This window comes from Puntigrus tetrazona, chromosome 18, assembly GCF_018831695.1.
Source record: "Puntigrus tetrazona isolate hp1 chromosome 18, ASM1883169v1, whole genome shotgun sequence".
Taxonomy (NCBI): domain Eukaryota; kingdom Metazoa; phylum Chordata; class Actinopteri; order Cypriniformes; family Cyprinidae; genus Puntigrus; species Puntigrus tetrazona.
Genome location: NC_056716.1, coordinates 17,827,838 through 17,840,337, shown reverse-complemented (window position 1 = coordinate 17,840,337; position 12,500 = coordinate 17,827,838). Strand labels below are relative to the sequence as shown.

The 12,500-nt window shown below is 36.0% G+C and overlaps 1 protein-coding gene across 1 annotated transcript in view; it reads left to right on the top strand.

Annotated features, from left to right (window-relative positions):
- prtga (protogenin homolog a (Gallus gallus)) overlaps positions 1-12,500 on the top strand; it is a 36,232-nt gene that overhangs the window by 5,024 nt on the left and 18,708 nt on the right. Inside the window, exons 3-7 of the mRNA XM_043264318.1 lie at positions 7,579-7,723; positions 8,571-8,704; positions 8,792-9,088; positions 10,294-10,453; positions 11,459-11,706. Coding sequence (XP_043120253.1) covers positions 7,579-7,723; positions 8,571-8,704; positions 8,792-9,088; positions 10,294-10,453; positions 11,459-11,706 — 984 coding nt within the window. The remainder of the gene's footprint in view (positions 1-7,578; positions 7,724-8,570; positions 8,705-8,791; positions 9,089-10,293; positions 10,454-11,458; positions 11,707-12,500) is intronic.

Below are 12,500 nucleotides of genomic sequence, written 5' to 3'. Positions count from 1 at the left end.
CAGGGATTCAGGAAAGTGTAACTTCGTTTCGGACGAGAAGTGAGAGTCCAGAGGTGGAGTGTGATTTTAGCACCATTATGCGGCGATGAAGGCGACACGCTTTCTTTTCATCATGCTTGTGTTTTTGCCACCACGTGTTGGCAGATGTGTGTGTGTGTGTGTGTGTGTAAGATTGATGCTCCACATGTTTAGACCTTTTGCCCTTCTCACCTCTACTCATATATCAGTCACTATCATATGTTTACTTAACTATCTAAATGAGGACATACCTTCAACTATTGTCTGATGTATAATCAGATGAATGTAATTGAGCAAAAACTATTTCCTTTATATATGTTGCAGCTCAAACCTTCGGGTTCAGAATAAAATGTAAATCTGAGACATTTCAACTGAAAGAGACACTGATCTTAAAACATGTTGGTGGCTTTGTTTTTATCTGAAGATACAAGGCATGTTTATAAAAATGACTTGCATGTCCTGATTCAACTATAGCTTAATCCTGGTTTAGGTTAAGCCCTGTCTATGAAATGCTTTTAATGCAGTCTCTCTAAATTTATAGTTACCTTCAGAAAAAAACTAGACATTTTAAAAACTCTTAAAACAACTTAAACATCTTTTCCATCAATATAAATCTTTGCTACCACCCTTTATCTATTTAACACATCCTTGCTGAATAAAGGCGTAAAATATAATAAATAAATGCTGTTCTTTTACACTTATAAGTAAAGCATGGACTATCAAAGAATCCTAAAAACATACTACAAATATTAAAAGTATATTAAAACAGAAAATTATTATTAGAATTGTTGTTATACATTTAAACAGTATTTATATATATATATATATATATATATATATATAAAACAATTATAACAATTATATTAGTAATCGTGATTAATCACGTCCAAAATAAAAGTTTTGTGCACAGTAGTGTTTTCTGTGTATATTTATTATTTATATATAAATACAAACTCATACAGTATAGAATGTGTTTACATGTTTATATTAATATTTATGAAATTTCTGTTACATAGAAATATATTTAATACGCAAATAAAACATTTTTACTATATACATGCATATTTTAAATGCATACATGCTTGTATGTGTATTTATATATACTTAATAAATATACACGCCACACATTCATATATTATGAAAATCGTAAACTTTTATTTTTGAAAATGATCGTTTTGGCAAATAAACTGTTCATATGTAGACACGTTTAGAGCATTTATGTTTACAGAAACGTACGTGTTTATGGAGTTGCAGGACGTATAGGCCTCAAACAGTGTGAAGATGGTCTTGTTAACATGGAGAGAGTCTTAAGTTGTGCGTGGAGACGGTGGGTCAGCGCTCATGTCAAAGGTGGCCTTCTTCAGCAGTTTAAAATCAGAAACATGCCTGAGTTTGTGACTCACGCCTGCTTGTTTTGAGGGCCGGCGTTGGAAAACGGGTCCCCGAGGGCCTCTAATGTGTTCCTAGAATTCTCGGGATTGCTGCAGGAACTTCAAAACACTCTTTTCTTTCCTCCGTCCGACTGGAGGTCTGATGTGGGAAAAGTCTGTGGAAAGATTATGCATTTTTTTTTTTTTGAAGTAATCGCTCTGAGCGGTTCATATGCTCTGCCAGGCGATGCTTCAGGCCTCCGGAGTCACATAATGAGTCAAACCTGGAGCGTTTGAGTTTGAGATGAGATGTTTGAGGAATTTCAGAGGGACAAAACGGCTTTGGTGCGCAGTGTGGCATGTGAAAGGTTTCCATGGTTTCCCTAAGTGGCGGTCGGAAAGGTCAAAGGTTGCTTTATATTGCCCAGCAGGTTGTGTGCAGGGAAACAGCAGCGAGGAGGGAAATATTCCTGCTAATAACAGACAAAAACATGCCAGCGTGGATCAGCTCATCTCTCTGGATATATAAACATGTGACTGTGCTGGAAAGGACCGGCTAATACACCAAACTGCAGGAATTATTGCAGTTGTGATTTTTTTGCATTGTTTTATTGCATGTAAATGTTAAACCATATGTTATTTTAAAAAAAAGGATAGTTAGTTTACTTGATTTGGGAATGTGCTACTCGGTATCGTGATAAAAGCTTCAGTAAATATTGCGAAAATATGAAAATATGATACCCAGCATCATACGGAGAGCATGAGATTTTGGTATCAAACTATATTAAATGTTAAAATTGCATTTTATAACACATCCCTGCATCCTGAAACAATAACAAAAAGGCCTAATATGACTTATTTTGATGATGCTAATTAAAAAAAAAAAAAAAAAAAAAATATATATATATATATATATATATATATAATATAATATTATATATATATTTATATATAAATAAATAAATATATATATATATATATATATATATATATATATATATATATATATATATATATATATAATATAAATATATAAATGTTCCATTGCATTCAGTTTTTTTCTCTCACAAAATAAGAATGAATATTTTAGTTTTAATGCACGGTAGCACTTTATTTATTTTTTACATGTTATACAGGTATGTACTTACTATTATAATAACAATAAATAATGTATATATAATTACATGCAAGTAATTATATATACCCTAATCCTAAAGTACATTTATTTCATTAATATTACTCCGTACCTAGATGTATAATTACACTGTAACCTTAACAAAAAAAGTGTCAAAATAACAAAAGCAGTTATATGACAAGGAAAAGTCAGGATAAGGCATTAAAAATAGTTTTGAATCATTCAAACATTTAAAATGTGTTGAACATGTACCATATAGATTCAGACTGGAGCCATATGTTTGTATTAGTTTCTTTCTGCTGAATAAGCGACAATACAAAAAAGCAAAATGCAAAATGCATCACATTTTCGAAGAAAGTGCGACATGCTCCAGCAAAGCAGCCGCTGTTTTTGGAATCCCAGAATGAGTTAGAAACGGCTATCGGATGTGATTCGGGAGGATGGCGTTATCGCTGCGTGCATGCTGCTGGAGAATTTGCCAAATGCGTGCATTAATGTTTGAGCGCACCTGAAAGTGCTGTGTAAGCAGGCGGCGTGAGTGCTGCGCTACATTTATTTGATCACAGATAAGGGCCTCGGGGTGACCGTTCGACCTGTTGCTCTTCAGCGGAGCAGATAAGACACAATAGCCGTGCTGTTTATAGAGCTCGGGGGGAAGATAAGGGTCTCGGGATGTTCTCCGGCCTCCCTGCCCCCATGCGACCGAGAGGCCAAAGGCCACAGGGAGAGGTCCCGAGCCTGGCCTCGGATTGGCTGGCGAGGGGCAGATTCTAGCTCCCCATTGGCCGGCGGGGGTCCTGGGGCTGTAACCGGCCCGCTGGACGGACCCTGACTGATCCTCAGCTTTCGGGCTTTGCATTCTTCCCTTCTGTTCACAGATGAAGCATTCTTTGCCTCTGCTGTCATTTCTCTAAAGAAGGAGCGAGTGAGAGGTGAGGTCAGGTCACGGCACAGCGGGACTGTGTTTGTTCACGCCGCTTGTGCATAATGCATCTGCTAATAAAACCTTAAAACGTCTCAAATTACTCTTGCATTAAAGATGGATTAAGTGCATCTTATAATACGGCGTCATGACTTGTCAAAGTTGCGTTTGAGCGTGTCCGGATCTCTTCAGTGGTCTCTAGAGAACAAGCTTCAGTTTTACTTTAAATGATAAGTGATGTTTTACTCTGTGTGTGCGTGTGTGTGTGTGTGTGTGTGTGTGTGTGTGTGAGGCTGAAATGTCAGTATGGTGGTGGCATCTCTTACATGCACTAAAAGATCTTTTAGGGCTCTTGGTAATGATCCGCTTTCAGAAAACACTTGCACACTTGTATTGCTTTACCATCACTGACAGTCACGCTGAAACAGACTAACAGAGACAGGGTGAAAGTATTATTTTAAGATGGCACGTCGAAGGCGGTTACAGCAGTGTTTAGAAGAATATAATCAGAACTAAAACAATTCAGATAAATATGGACTAAACCTGACCGTTTTCTCCATAAGGTCCTGTTTTTTTAGGTCGCAATCAAGAAGAGCCTGCGTAATATTTATATGTGGAAATAAATTGTATAGAAATCAGATGTGGCTTCAACAGTAAAAATTCATGTGATATTTTTTTATACATATTTTTGACATAAAATTATATATAAATTGCATGACATGAATGAAATTCATTTAGTTTTCATAGTAAGTTATGATATTAAATAGAACATTTTTATTACAAATAATAATAATAATAATAATAATAATAATAAATATATTAGTATATGTAATGTGTTTATAAAAATTCTTAAAATATTTAGTAGATAGATAGATAAATAGATCTTGTTCGCATAAATTCAGTTCAAAATGGATTACTTTTAGTTTAACAAACTTTTTTACACTGTAAAAAAATATTGTTGTTTCAACATAAAATAATGTGTTACCTGACTTAATTTTTTTTGTTTAGTCAACTTAATATTCCTGTTGTCACCTAACATTAAAAAAATTAAAGGTGATTAAACTAAAAAAATTAAGTCAGCAGGTAACACATTATTTTAAGTTAAAACAACTTTTTGTAATTAGATTTTTTTTTTTTTACAATGCGGTGAAAAGTGCTGGAATAGAGATTTAAGTTTTTTCTAAAGTTAGGGCTCCGAAGTTGCACACTGGGGCCCTGGCGTTGCCGCGGTAACCATTGTCCCCCGCTGACCCGTGCTGCTCTGAAAGCGTCTCCTGAGCGAAGGAGAGGAACTCTGAAACGGATCGCTCTCAAACGGAAGTGTCCACTTCTAGAGTTGCTCTGTTGTGCTTGGGCTTGGTTTCTGCTTCATGTGCGGTGGGCCGGGATGCCTGAGCGGGGATGAGCTCACTCCTGCTCTGGATTTGTTGAGGTCAGAGGTCAGAGGTCAGGTCAGTGCAAGGGACAGACTTACAGATCCTCTTTTAGTGCTGACTTAGCAGCTGCGCAGCCGAACACTGACAAACAAGCTGCAGCTTAATAAACTAAATGATCATTTACAACAATAAGAATAAAAAAAAGCGATTTATATCTTCTAATTCTGACTGTTTTTCTTATATTTAGTAGTTTTCTTCTCAGAATTGAACTTGTATCTTGCAACTCTTGACTTTTTTTCTGATAGCTGCTTTTTTGCTCCAATAATTTAGAAACTAGTTTCCATGTGAAAAGTGTGTTTTTTGTGTTTTATGAAACGTCTGTCTTCCTGACTCGCGGCGGTGTTGTTTAAACACGTCTCTTTCTCTCTGATCTCCAAATAGTCAATCAGTACCAGTATATAGATCTGCTATATAGATCATATCTCCTAATAATCACAGCACACCGAAGGCTTTTGATTCTACATTATCCCCTTAAAGGGCCAGTTCACCCAGCGTTTCCACTCCTGGATGACTTTTCTTCTATATATGTATATATTAATAAAATCCTGGACTGCCTCAGTTACAAATATATACAATAATACAGTTATTGAAACTGACTTTTCTGTTTTTTTTGCTGTTTTTTTAACTCAATCACTGTTCAATGGATAATTTTCGTAGAATTTTTTATAATTTTATAAACTTTTGTTTCATTTATTTTTATTAATACATAAATTTATATTTGTTTCGGTTTTAGTTTTTATTTATTTCCCTCCGTTTTGATCTAAAATGTCACCGTGTTGTATTTTATATATTTTATTTTTCATTGTTACTCATTTTAGCTACATTTCGGTTAAAAGAAAAACATTTTTATATTTTTTTAGTCACACGACGAGAGGCGCGGTCATGTTTTGACCCTGCCGGTTTGCTTTGTAAGTGCGAAAACAGCTGAAACCATCTTCTTTTGTGTCCTACACAAATAAGTCATTCATACGGGTTTGGAAATGATCGTCTTGCGTTGTTTAGTTCTCCGATTTCTCAAGATGAATGAATGCGGCGCTGCTTCGGAGAACCATCAGTCCTGAACTGATTCAGTGTTCAGCTCTTGGAAACATCCTAAGTGCTTTTACAGACGTTTTAACCCAAGTGACTAAAATTGCATTGCATTTGAATGATCATCATATGCGTATACCGTGGTATCCATACACTGCTCTATCTTTAAAGTGCTTTAAAAGGTTTACTGAAGTATGTTAAAAAAACTCTAGTAGTTATTTGTAATTGTATTTTAACCAGTATTAGCACACAAACACATATTGCATCCTCTCTGGGTCAAAGGTCACCAGTCCATAGTGTAGTTTAATTGCCGTTTTAGAAGTGTCAGTCAACTCTGCTTTTATAGATTTGGATATACAGGTAGAATTATGTATGAAGCTTTTAAATTTGGGACGCTGACTTCCTGTCAGTGATTACATCTTACTTATCTGTGTCTTACGGCAACATTCGGCCCGAGGCTGGTTTTGGTATTATCTCCATTATCTAACATGAGATTTATAGTGAGGTCTGTATGTATAGCAGAGCTTCCATTGATTCCTGTTAACTAATTATTGACCGGAGGCTTCCTCGGGGCGTGAGGAGGTTGATCCGAATGGCTTTGGGGGTTTTATGGCTGTTAGCCTGAGAATGTCAGAGCTGGAGCATGGCACCGATGCGAAGGCCTCACTAAAGAGGCATGTTAAACAAACATTCATGTCTTTCCTCCCTAAAACAGGCTGTTTATAGGGAGCTGTGTTTGCTGTGCTGGTGTATTGTGTTTGCTTTTACTGATTATCATCACTCAGAAAGCCAGAAGGGTCTCTTAAAGGAATGGAGAACAGATTATTATGCACTGGGAAAAAAAAGGAAACAATTTTTTTATTATAATGTTTCAAAACTTGATGTATCGAGAGTAGCTAAAACTGAAAAAAAAAAAAAAAAAAAAAAAAAAAAATATATATATATATATATATATATATATATATATATATATAACTAATTAATTAATTATTAATAAAACCTGTAACAGCACACAAATATTTTTTAATTCATTTTATATTTTTAGGTTTTACATATTTTTGTTTAATTTATATATAATATTTATTTTATTTTACTTTCAGTTTAATTATAATTAAAGTTAAAGAATTTTTTGTTTGTTTGTTTACTTCAAAAGTTTTTTGCATTTTAAAATTTCGTAAATGAGTTATGTTTCAATAAATAACAATCGTTTTCTTTTTCTTTTTCCCACAATGAAACAGCCCACTCTTATATCTCTTGGCACGGACACTTTCTAATTAAACACAAATGTTTTTGTTGGAGAGAAACATGTGAAGGTAACAAGCCAAAGGGTTGTATTTAGTTTAGAGAGCAACACACAGACACTAACACACACACACACACACACACACAAGTGTTACCAAAAGGTGCATGTTATGCTAGCTGCTAGTGTTTATCTAAAGCTTTTGGTTCTCGTTCTTCTCTGCTGACGGTGTGAGAATGTGTGCTGGATCATCTTACAGCTAATCCTCGCTCCTTCTTCTTTTGTCTATTTTATTCTAATTTGTTTCTCTCTCTCATAATTCAGTGGCACGTTCAAATTTGCCATGAAAACAGCACATTATTCATTCACAGCTGATATTTTTCTATAAATATTCATGGATGGTGACTATTCTGTTGTCTTTTTTGCAGGTTTATCCTCCTTCACTCAGCAGCCGGCATCAATCACGGTTATGGAGGGATCAGTCGCACGATTCGTCTGTAAGATCACAGCCACGCCCCCACCAATCATCACCTGGGAGTTCAACAGAGTCACTTTACCACTGGCCACTGAAAGGTAAGCTCCGCCCACCTACTCGAGAGAGGAGGGGCTTAGCATTGACCACTTACTCTTTTTGTAATTTGGTTATTTAATGTATTAGAAGACATATAATTTTTCTTTTTACAACATTTATTATCTTAATGCATGTTCCTTGTCTATTTGCAACTGTGCCATATTTTCGTTTTATATGTAAAAATAAAGTTTTTATGAAATATATACATGATTGTGTGGGTAATTACATGTACATGATAAATATATACAGTACACATACATATATTATGCAAACAATGATTAATCATTTGGACAGCTAACTAACATAATAAAAACAAAACACGTTATTTGTTTATGGAGATAAACTGTTTTATATATATATATATATATATTTTTATGTTTTGTAAAGAATTCAGAAGCTCCAATTAAGTCATTTATTTGATTAAAAAATAATAATGATAATGTGAAATATTTTTACATTTAAAAATAACAGATTTATTTTCTAATACACTTAAAAAATATATAATTAATATTACATAATCTCTACTCAGTCTTCAGAGTCACATGATCTTTCAGAAATCAATCTAATATGCTGATTTATAATTTTTATTTTCAGAATGTTTTCATAATTTTCATAAATAAGTTAAAATTAACAGCATATATTAAAAATAGAATTCTAACAATGATTTTCTAACAGTCTTTGCTGTCACTTTTTCTCAGTTTAACTCATCCTTGCTTAATAAAAGTATAAATTTCTTTTTAAAACACGATAGAGAAAATATGCGCTGGCTTGAAACTTTAGGAGTGTGTATTGTTGTATAGGTGTGTATAACGTCACTTTCTGAATATATAAATTGTACTCTCAATCCAGAATCACAGTGCTGCCCGGCGGAGTCTTACAGATTCAGGGAGTGGAAGCGGCTGACGCTGGGAGTTATCGCTGTGTGGCGACTAATATGGCCAGCCGCCGCAAGAGCTCCGAGGCCGAGCTAACCGTGACCGCAGGTTACACGACGACCTAAACGTCTAGATCGTAAGAGTGGTGTTCGTGCATGTGTGTCATTTTCATTTGCTGCTTGTACTTCTCCACAGCTCCATCTCCCAGAGTTCCCCAAAGGCCTCGTATCATCGCCGGTCCGCAGAACCTGACCGTGCCGGTTCACAGCACAGCTCTCCTGGAGTGCATGGCCACCGGAAATCCTCGCCCGCTGATCTCGTGGAGCCGCGCCGACCACAAATCCATCGACGTGCACAAAACGAAGGTTCTGGGCAATGGGAACCTGCTCATATCTGACGTGAAACCCCAGCACGCCGGGATCTACTTTTGCCGCGCAACTACTCCAGGAACCAGAAACTACACGATTGCAGCTGCTAACATAACTGTGCTAGGTAGAGTTAATGAACACGGGCTTTCTGCAGGTTTTAAAGGTTTCATATGATGTGATTTCACATTTTCCTTCCTCTTTGGAGTGTTACGCTGTTACTTCATAGATAAATCTTTATAAAAGTTATGACTTGTCCACGCCCCCCTAAAACGGCTCATTTAAACATTTGATGTCACAAAGTGGGGGCGTGTTTTCATAACACAGCTCAAATGTTAGACAGAGAAAGAAGGCGGAACTATCTAAACACACCCCCACTTTGTGACCTCACAAAGTGGGGGCGTGTTTTCATAACACAGCTCAAATGTTAGGCAAAGAAAGAAGGCGGAACTATTTAAACACACCTCACTTTGTGACATCACAAAGTGGGGGCGTGTTTTTATAACACAGCTCAAATGTTACGCCGAGAAAGAAGGCGGAGCTATTATTATGTGTCGTTGTGAAAGTGAAACTACTTTTGTTTATGCTTCCAAAAGAGGACACAATCAAGTTATACTTTCAAACATACTGGAAAAACTGACATGTTCAATATAAAAATATTTAAAACAGCTAGTTCTTATATTCGGATACAGCAGTCATACATCGCTGTTAGGACCTGCTGTGTTAAGTTTGCCGCATTGGCGATAATTTATTTAATCCTCTGTCATTTGATGAAGTCGAGTCAATTTTTAGCAGTGTGATTACAAGATACGGTACAGTTATTTCCATGTTCTAGTATGAGCATAACTATTCAAGCCCTAAGCTATTCTATTTTTTGTAATATTAATAGTGATGAGATTGGTACAAATTTGTATTTTCAAATACAAGACATTTATAATTACTGTATATACCACATTGACATATTGTGTTCCCATCAATTTATTCCTATGGTACCAATTTACTTTAGGGTCTCTTAACTAGTTGCTTATTAGCATGCATATTACTAGAATATTAGCCATTTATTTGTAGTAATTAAGCACTTATAAATGCCTTATTCTACATCTCGAACTATTAATAACTATTAATAAATGAGGAAATTTATTGAGGGAATATTCATAGTTGATTGTTTTTTAATACATTTTATTTCTTAAATTTACCTTCATAAAACCTGCAGAAACCATGTGAACATATTATTTTTTTCCATTACTGTTGTTATGGTCTTAATAAAAGTGTATATAGACTGCACAAATGCATGCATTTAATTAATACATATGTGCATCTATTTTCACGCAGCGCCTCCGTCTCTTGTGGAGTGGCCGGAAAGCGTGACCCGACCGAGGGCCGGCACCGCCCGCTTCGTATGTACGGCCGAGGGATTCCCAGCACCTCAGATCACATGGCTGAAGAACGGTGAACCCGTTCACTCGAATGGACGCGTCAAGATGTATAACAGGTACTGCCGTGTGAAAAACATCAGTGCATCAGTGCATTCGAGAACATGCATGGGCTGAAACAATAAATGTGTCTCTTGGAAGATTTTTTTTTTTTGGTATAGATGCATCTGCTCGAATTCTTTATTGCGCTGATCCTGTACACTTTTAAAGCTGTAGGCATGCTCTGTAAACGCTGCTGCCCTGAAAGCCTGAACCCATTGCATTTTTTTAAATTAAGTTGCATTTTATATTTTGAGCACTACGCTGACATTGCCCTGGGTTTGAATTGGCTCATTTGTCTGCTGGAAACTCTGTCCTGCTGAAATATTCATCAGCTGGATTCTTCTGTGCAACAAGAGAGGGTTAATTATTCAGTGCTCTGCTAATGGTGTTTGAGCTGATTTTCTCTTTGATTTTCCTCTAATTTGTTTTCCTGTCTGGGTTTGTTATGGGATCCTTAAAGCAAAAGGGGAGGGGTGTGAGCCGGACTAGAGCTATTGACGTGCTTGTTTCCACCTCAACATACACATGTTCAACATGCAATATATATGTGTAGGTTTATTCCCGTAGTTTCTGCATGTAGAAATATTAGTTACAAAACAAAATGTTGATGTTAGAAAAGATATTTTTAAAGTCATATCATCTAAAAATCCCTAATGTAATTTTTATGGACATAATTGTAAGCACCCCTAATAAAATAAAATAAAATAAAATAAAATAAAATAAAATAAAATAAAATAAAATAAAATAAAATAAAATAAAATAAAATAAAATAAAATAAAATAAAATAAAATAAAATAAAATAAAATAAAATAAAAAATTGTTATCAAATTATTTCTTTTTTATATGTATTTAAATATATTACTATAATGAGAATGTGATGGTGATGGTAAATATTCTTATTTGTACAAAAGTAATTTATGTTGTCATACATTACAATCTGACATGCTATATTACCAGGTTTTGTGAGATATCAATGTCTTGAGGCAAACAGGATGTGAACAATTTTTTTTATGTTTTCACAGTAAGCTGGTGATTAACCAGATCATTCCAGAAGATGATGGCATATACCAGTGTCAGGCGGAGAACGAGCAGGGCTCGGTTCTGGCCATGGCTCGTTTGATAGTAGTGATGTCGGACAACCGGCCGAGCGCTCCCAGAAACGTCCGAGCGGACACTGTGTCCAGCTCAGCCATCCTGCTGGCCTGGGAGAGACCCATGTACAACTCAGACAAAGTCATCGCCTACTCGGTGCACTACATGAAGGCAGAAGGTGAGCATCTCAGACATAAATAGAGAAATGTGGAGCAGTTTGTTTCTTCATCAGGTTTGGAGAAACTGCTCAGCAATAGATGCTCTGCAGTGAATGGGTGCCGTCAGAATGAGACTCCAAACAGCTGATAAAAACACCACAATAATCCACAGCACTCCAGTCCATCAACTGATATCTGAGAAATCTGCACATATCAACCACAGTTTACCCAAAACAGCTCTTAACAAATATGTGAATGGATTATAATATAAGAGGCAACAAGATTAACTTCTTAGCTTTTTTGGCGTAATTTAAAGATCATAAAGATAGATTTGTTTCTTGCAAACATGCAACTTTTGGTTACTGATGTTAATTGATGGACAGGATCCTCATTCCGACGGCACCCATTCACTACAGAGCATCCACTGCTCTGATGCAATGCTAAACTTCTCCAAAGCTGATAAAGAAGCAAACGTCTACATCTCGGATGGCCCGAAGGCAAGCATATTTTCAGCAAATGTTCATTCTTGGGTGGACTAAATTATTTAATTTAGAAATATCCATGACCATGTGTGGGAAAGGCCCTCGCTCTGTTCATTACAGTTGAGTACTCTTTGAGCAGTTTTTTTTTAAAGTCACTTCTGGGCAAAAATGGACGTTGACATTCGTTCGGCTCCTGAGAAAGACGTCCAAATAAAACACCTGCCTGCTCGCGAGCAGATAAGGAAGAGAAAACAACGGGACATCCAGCGGGAACTGTTCTGAGAAGTGTGAAATCTTTATTAGGGATTTTGCCACTTACACTTGGACTTCCA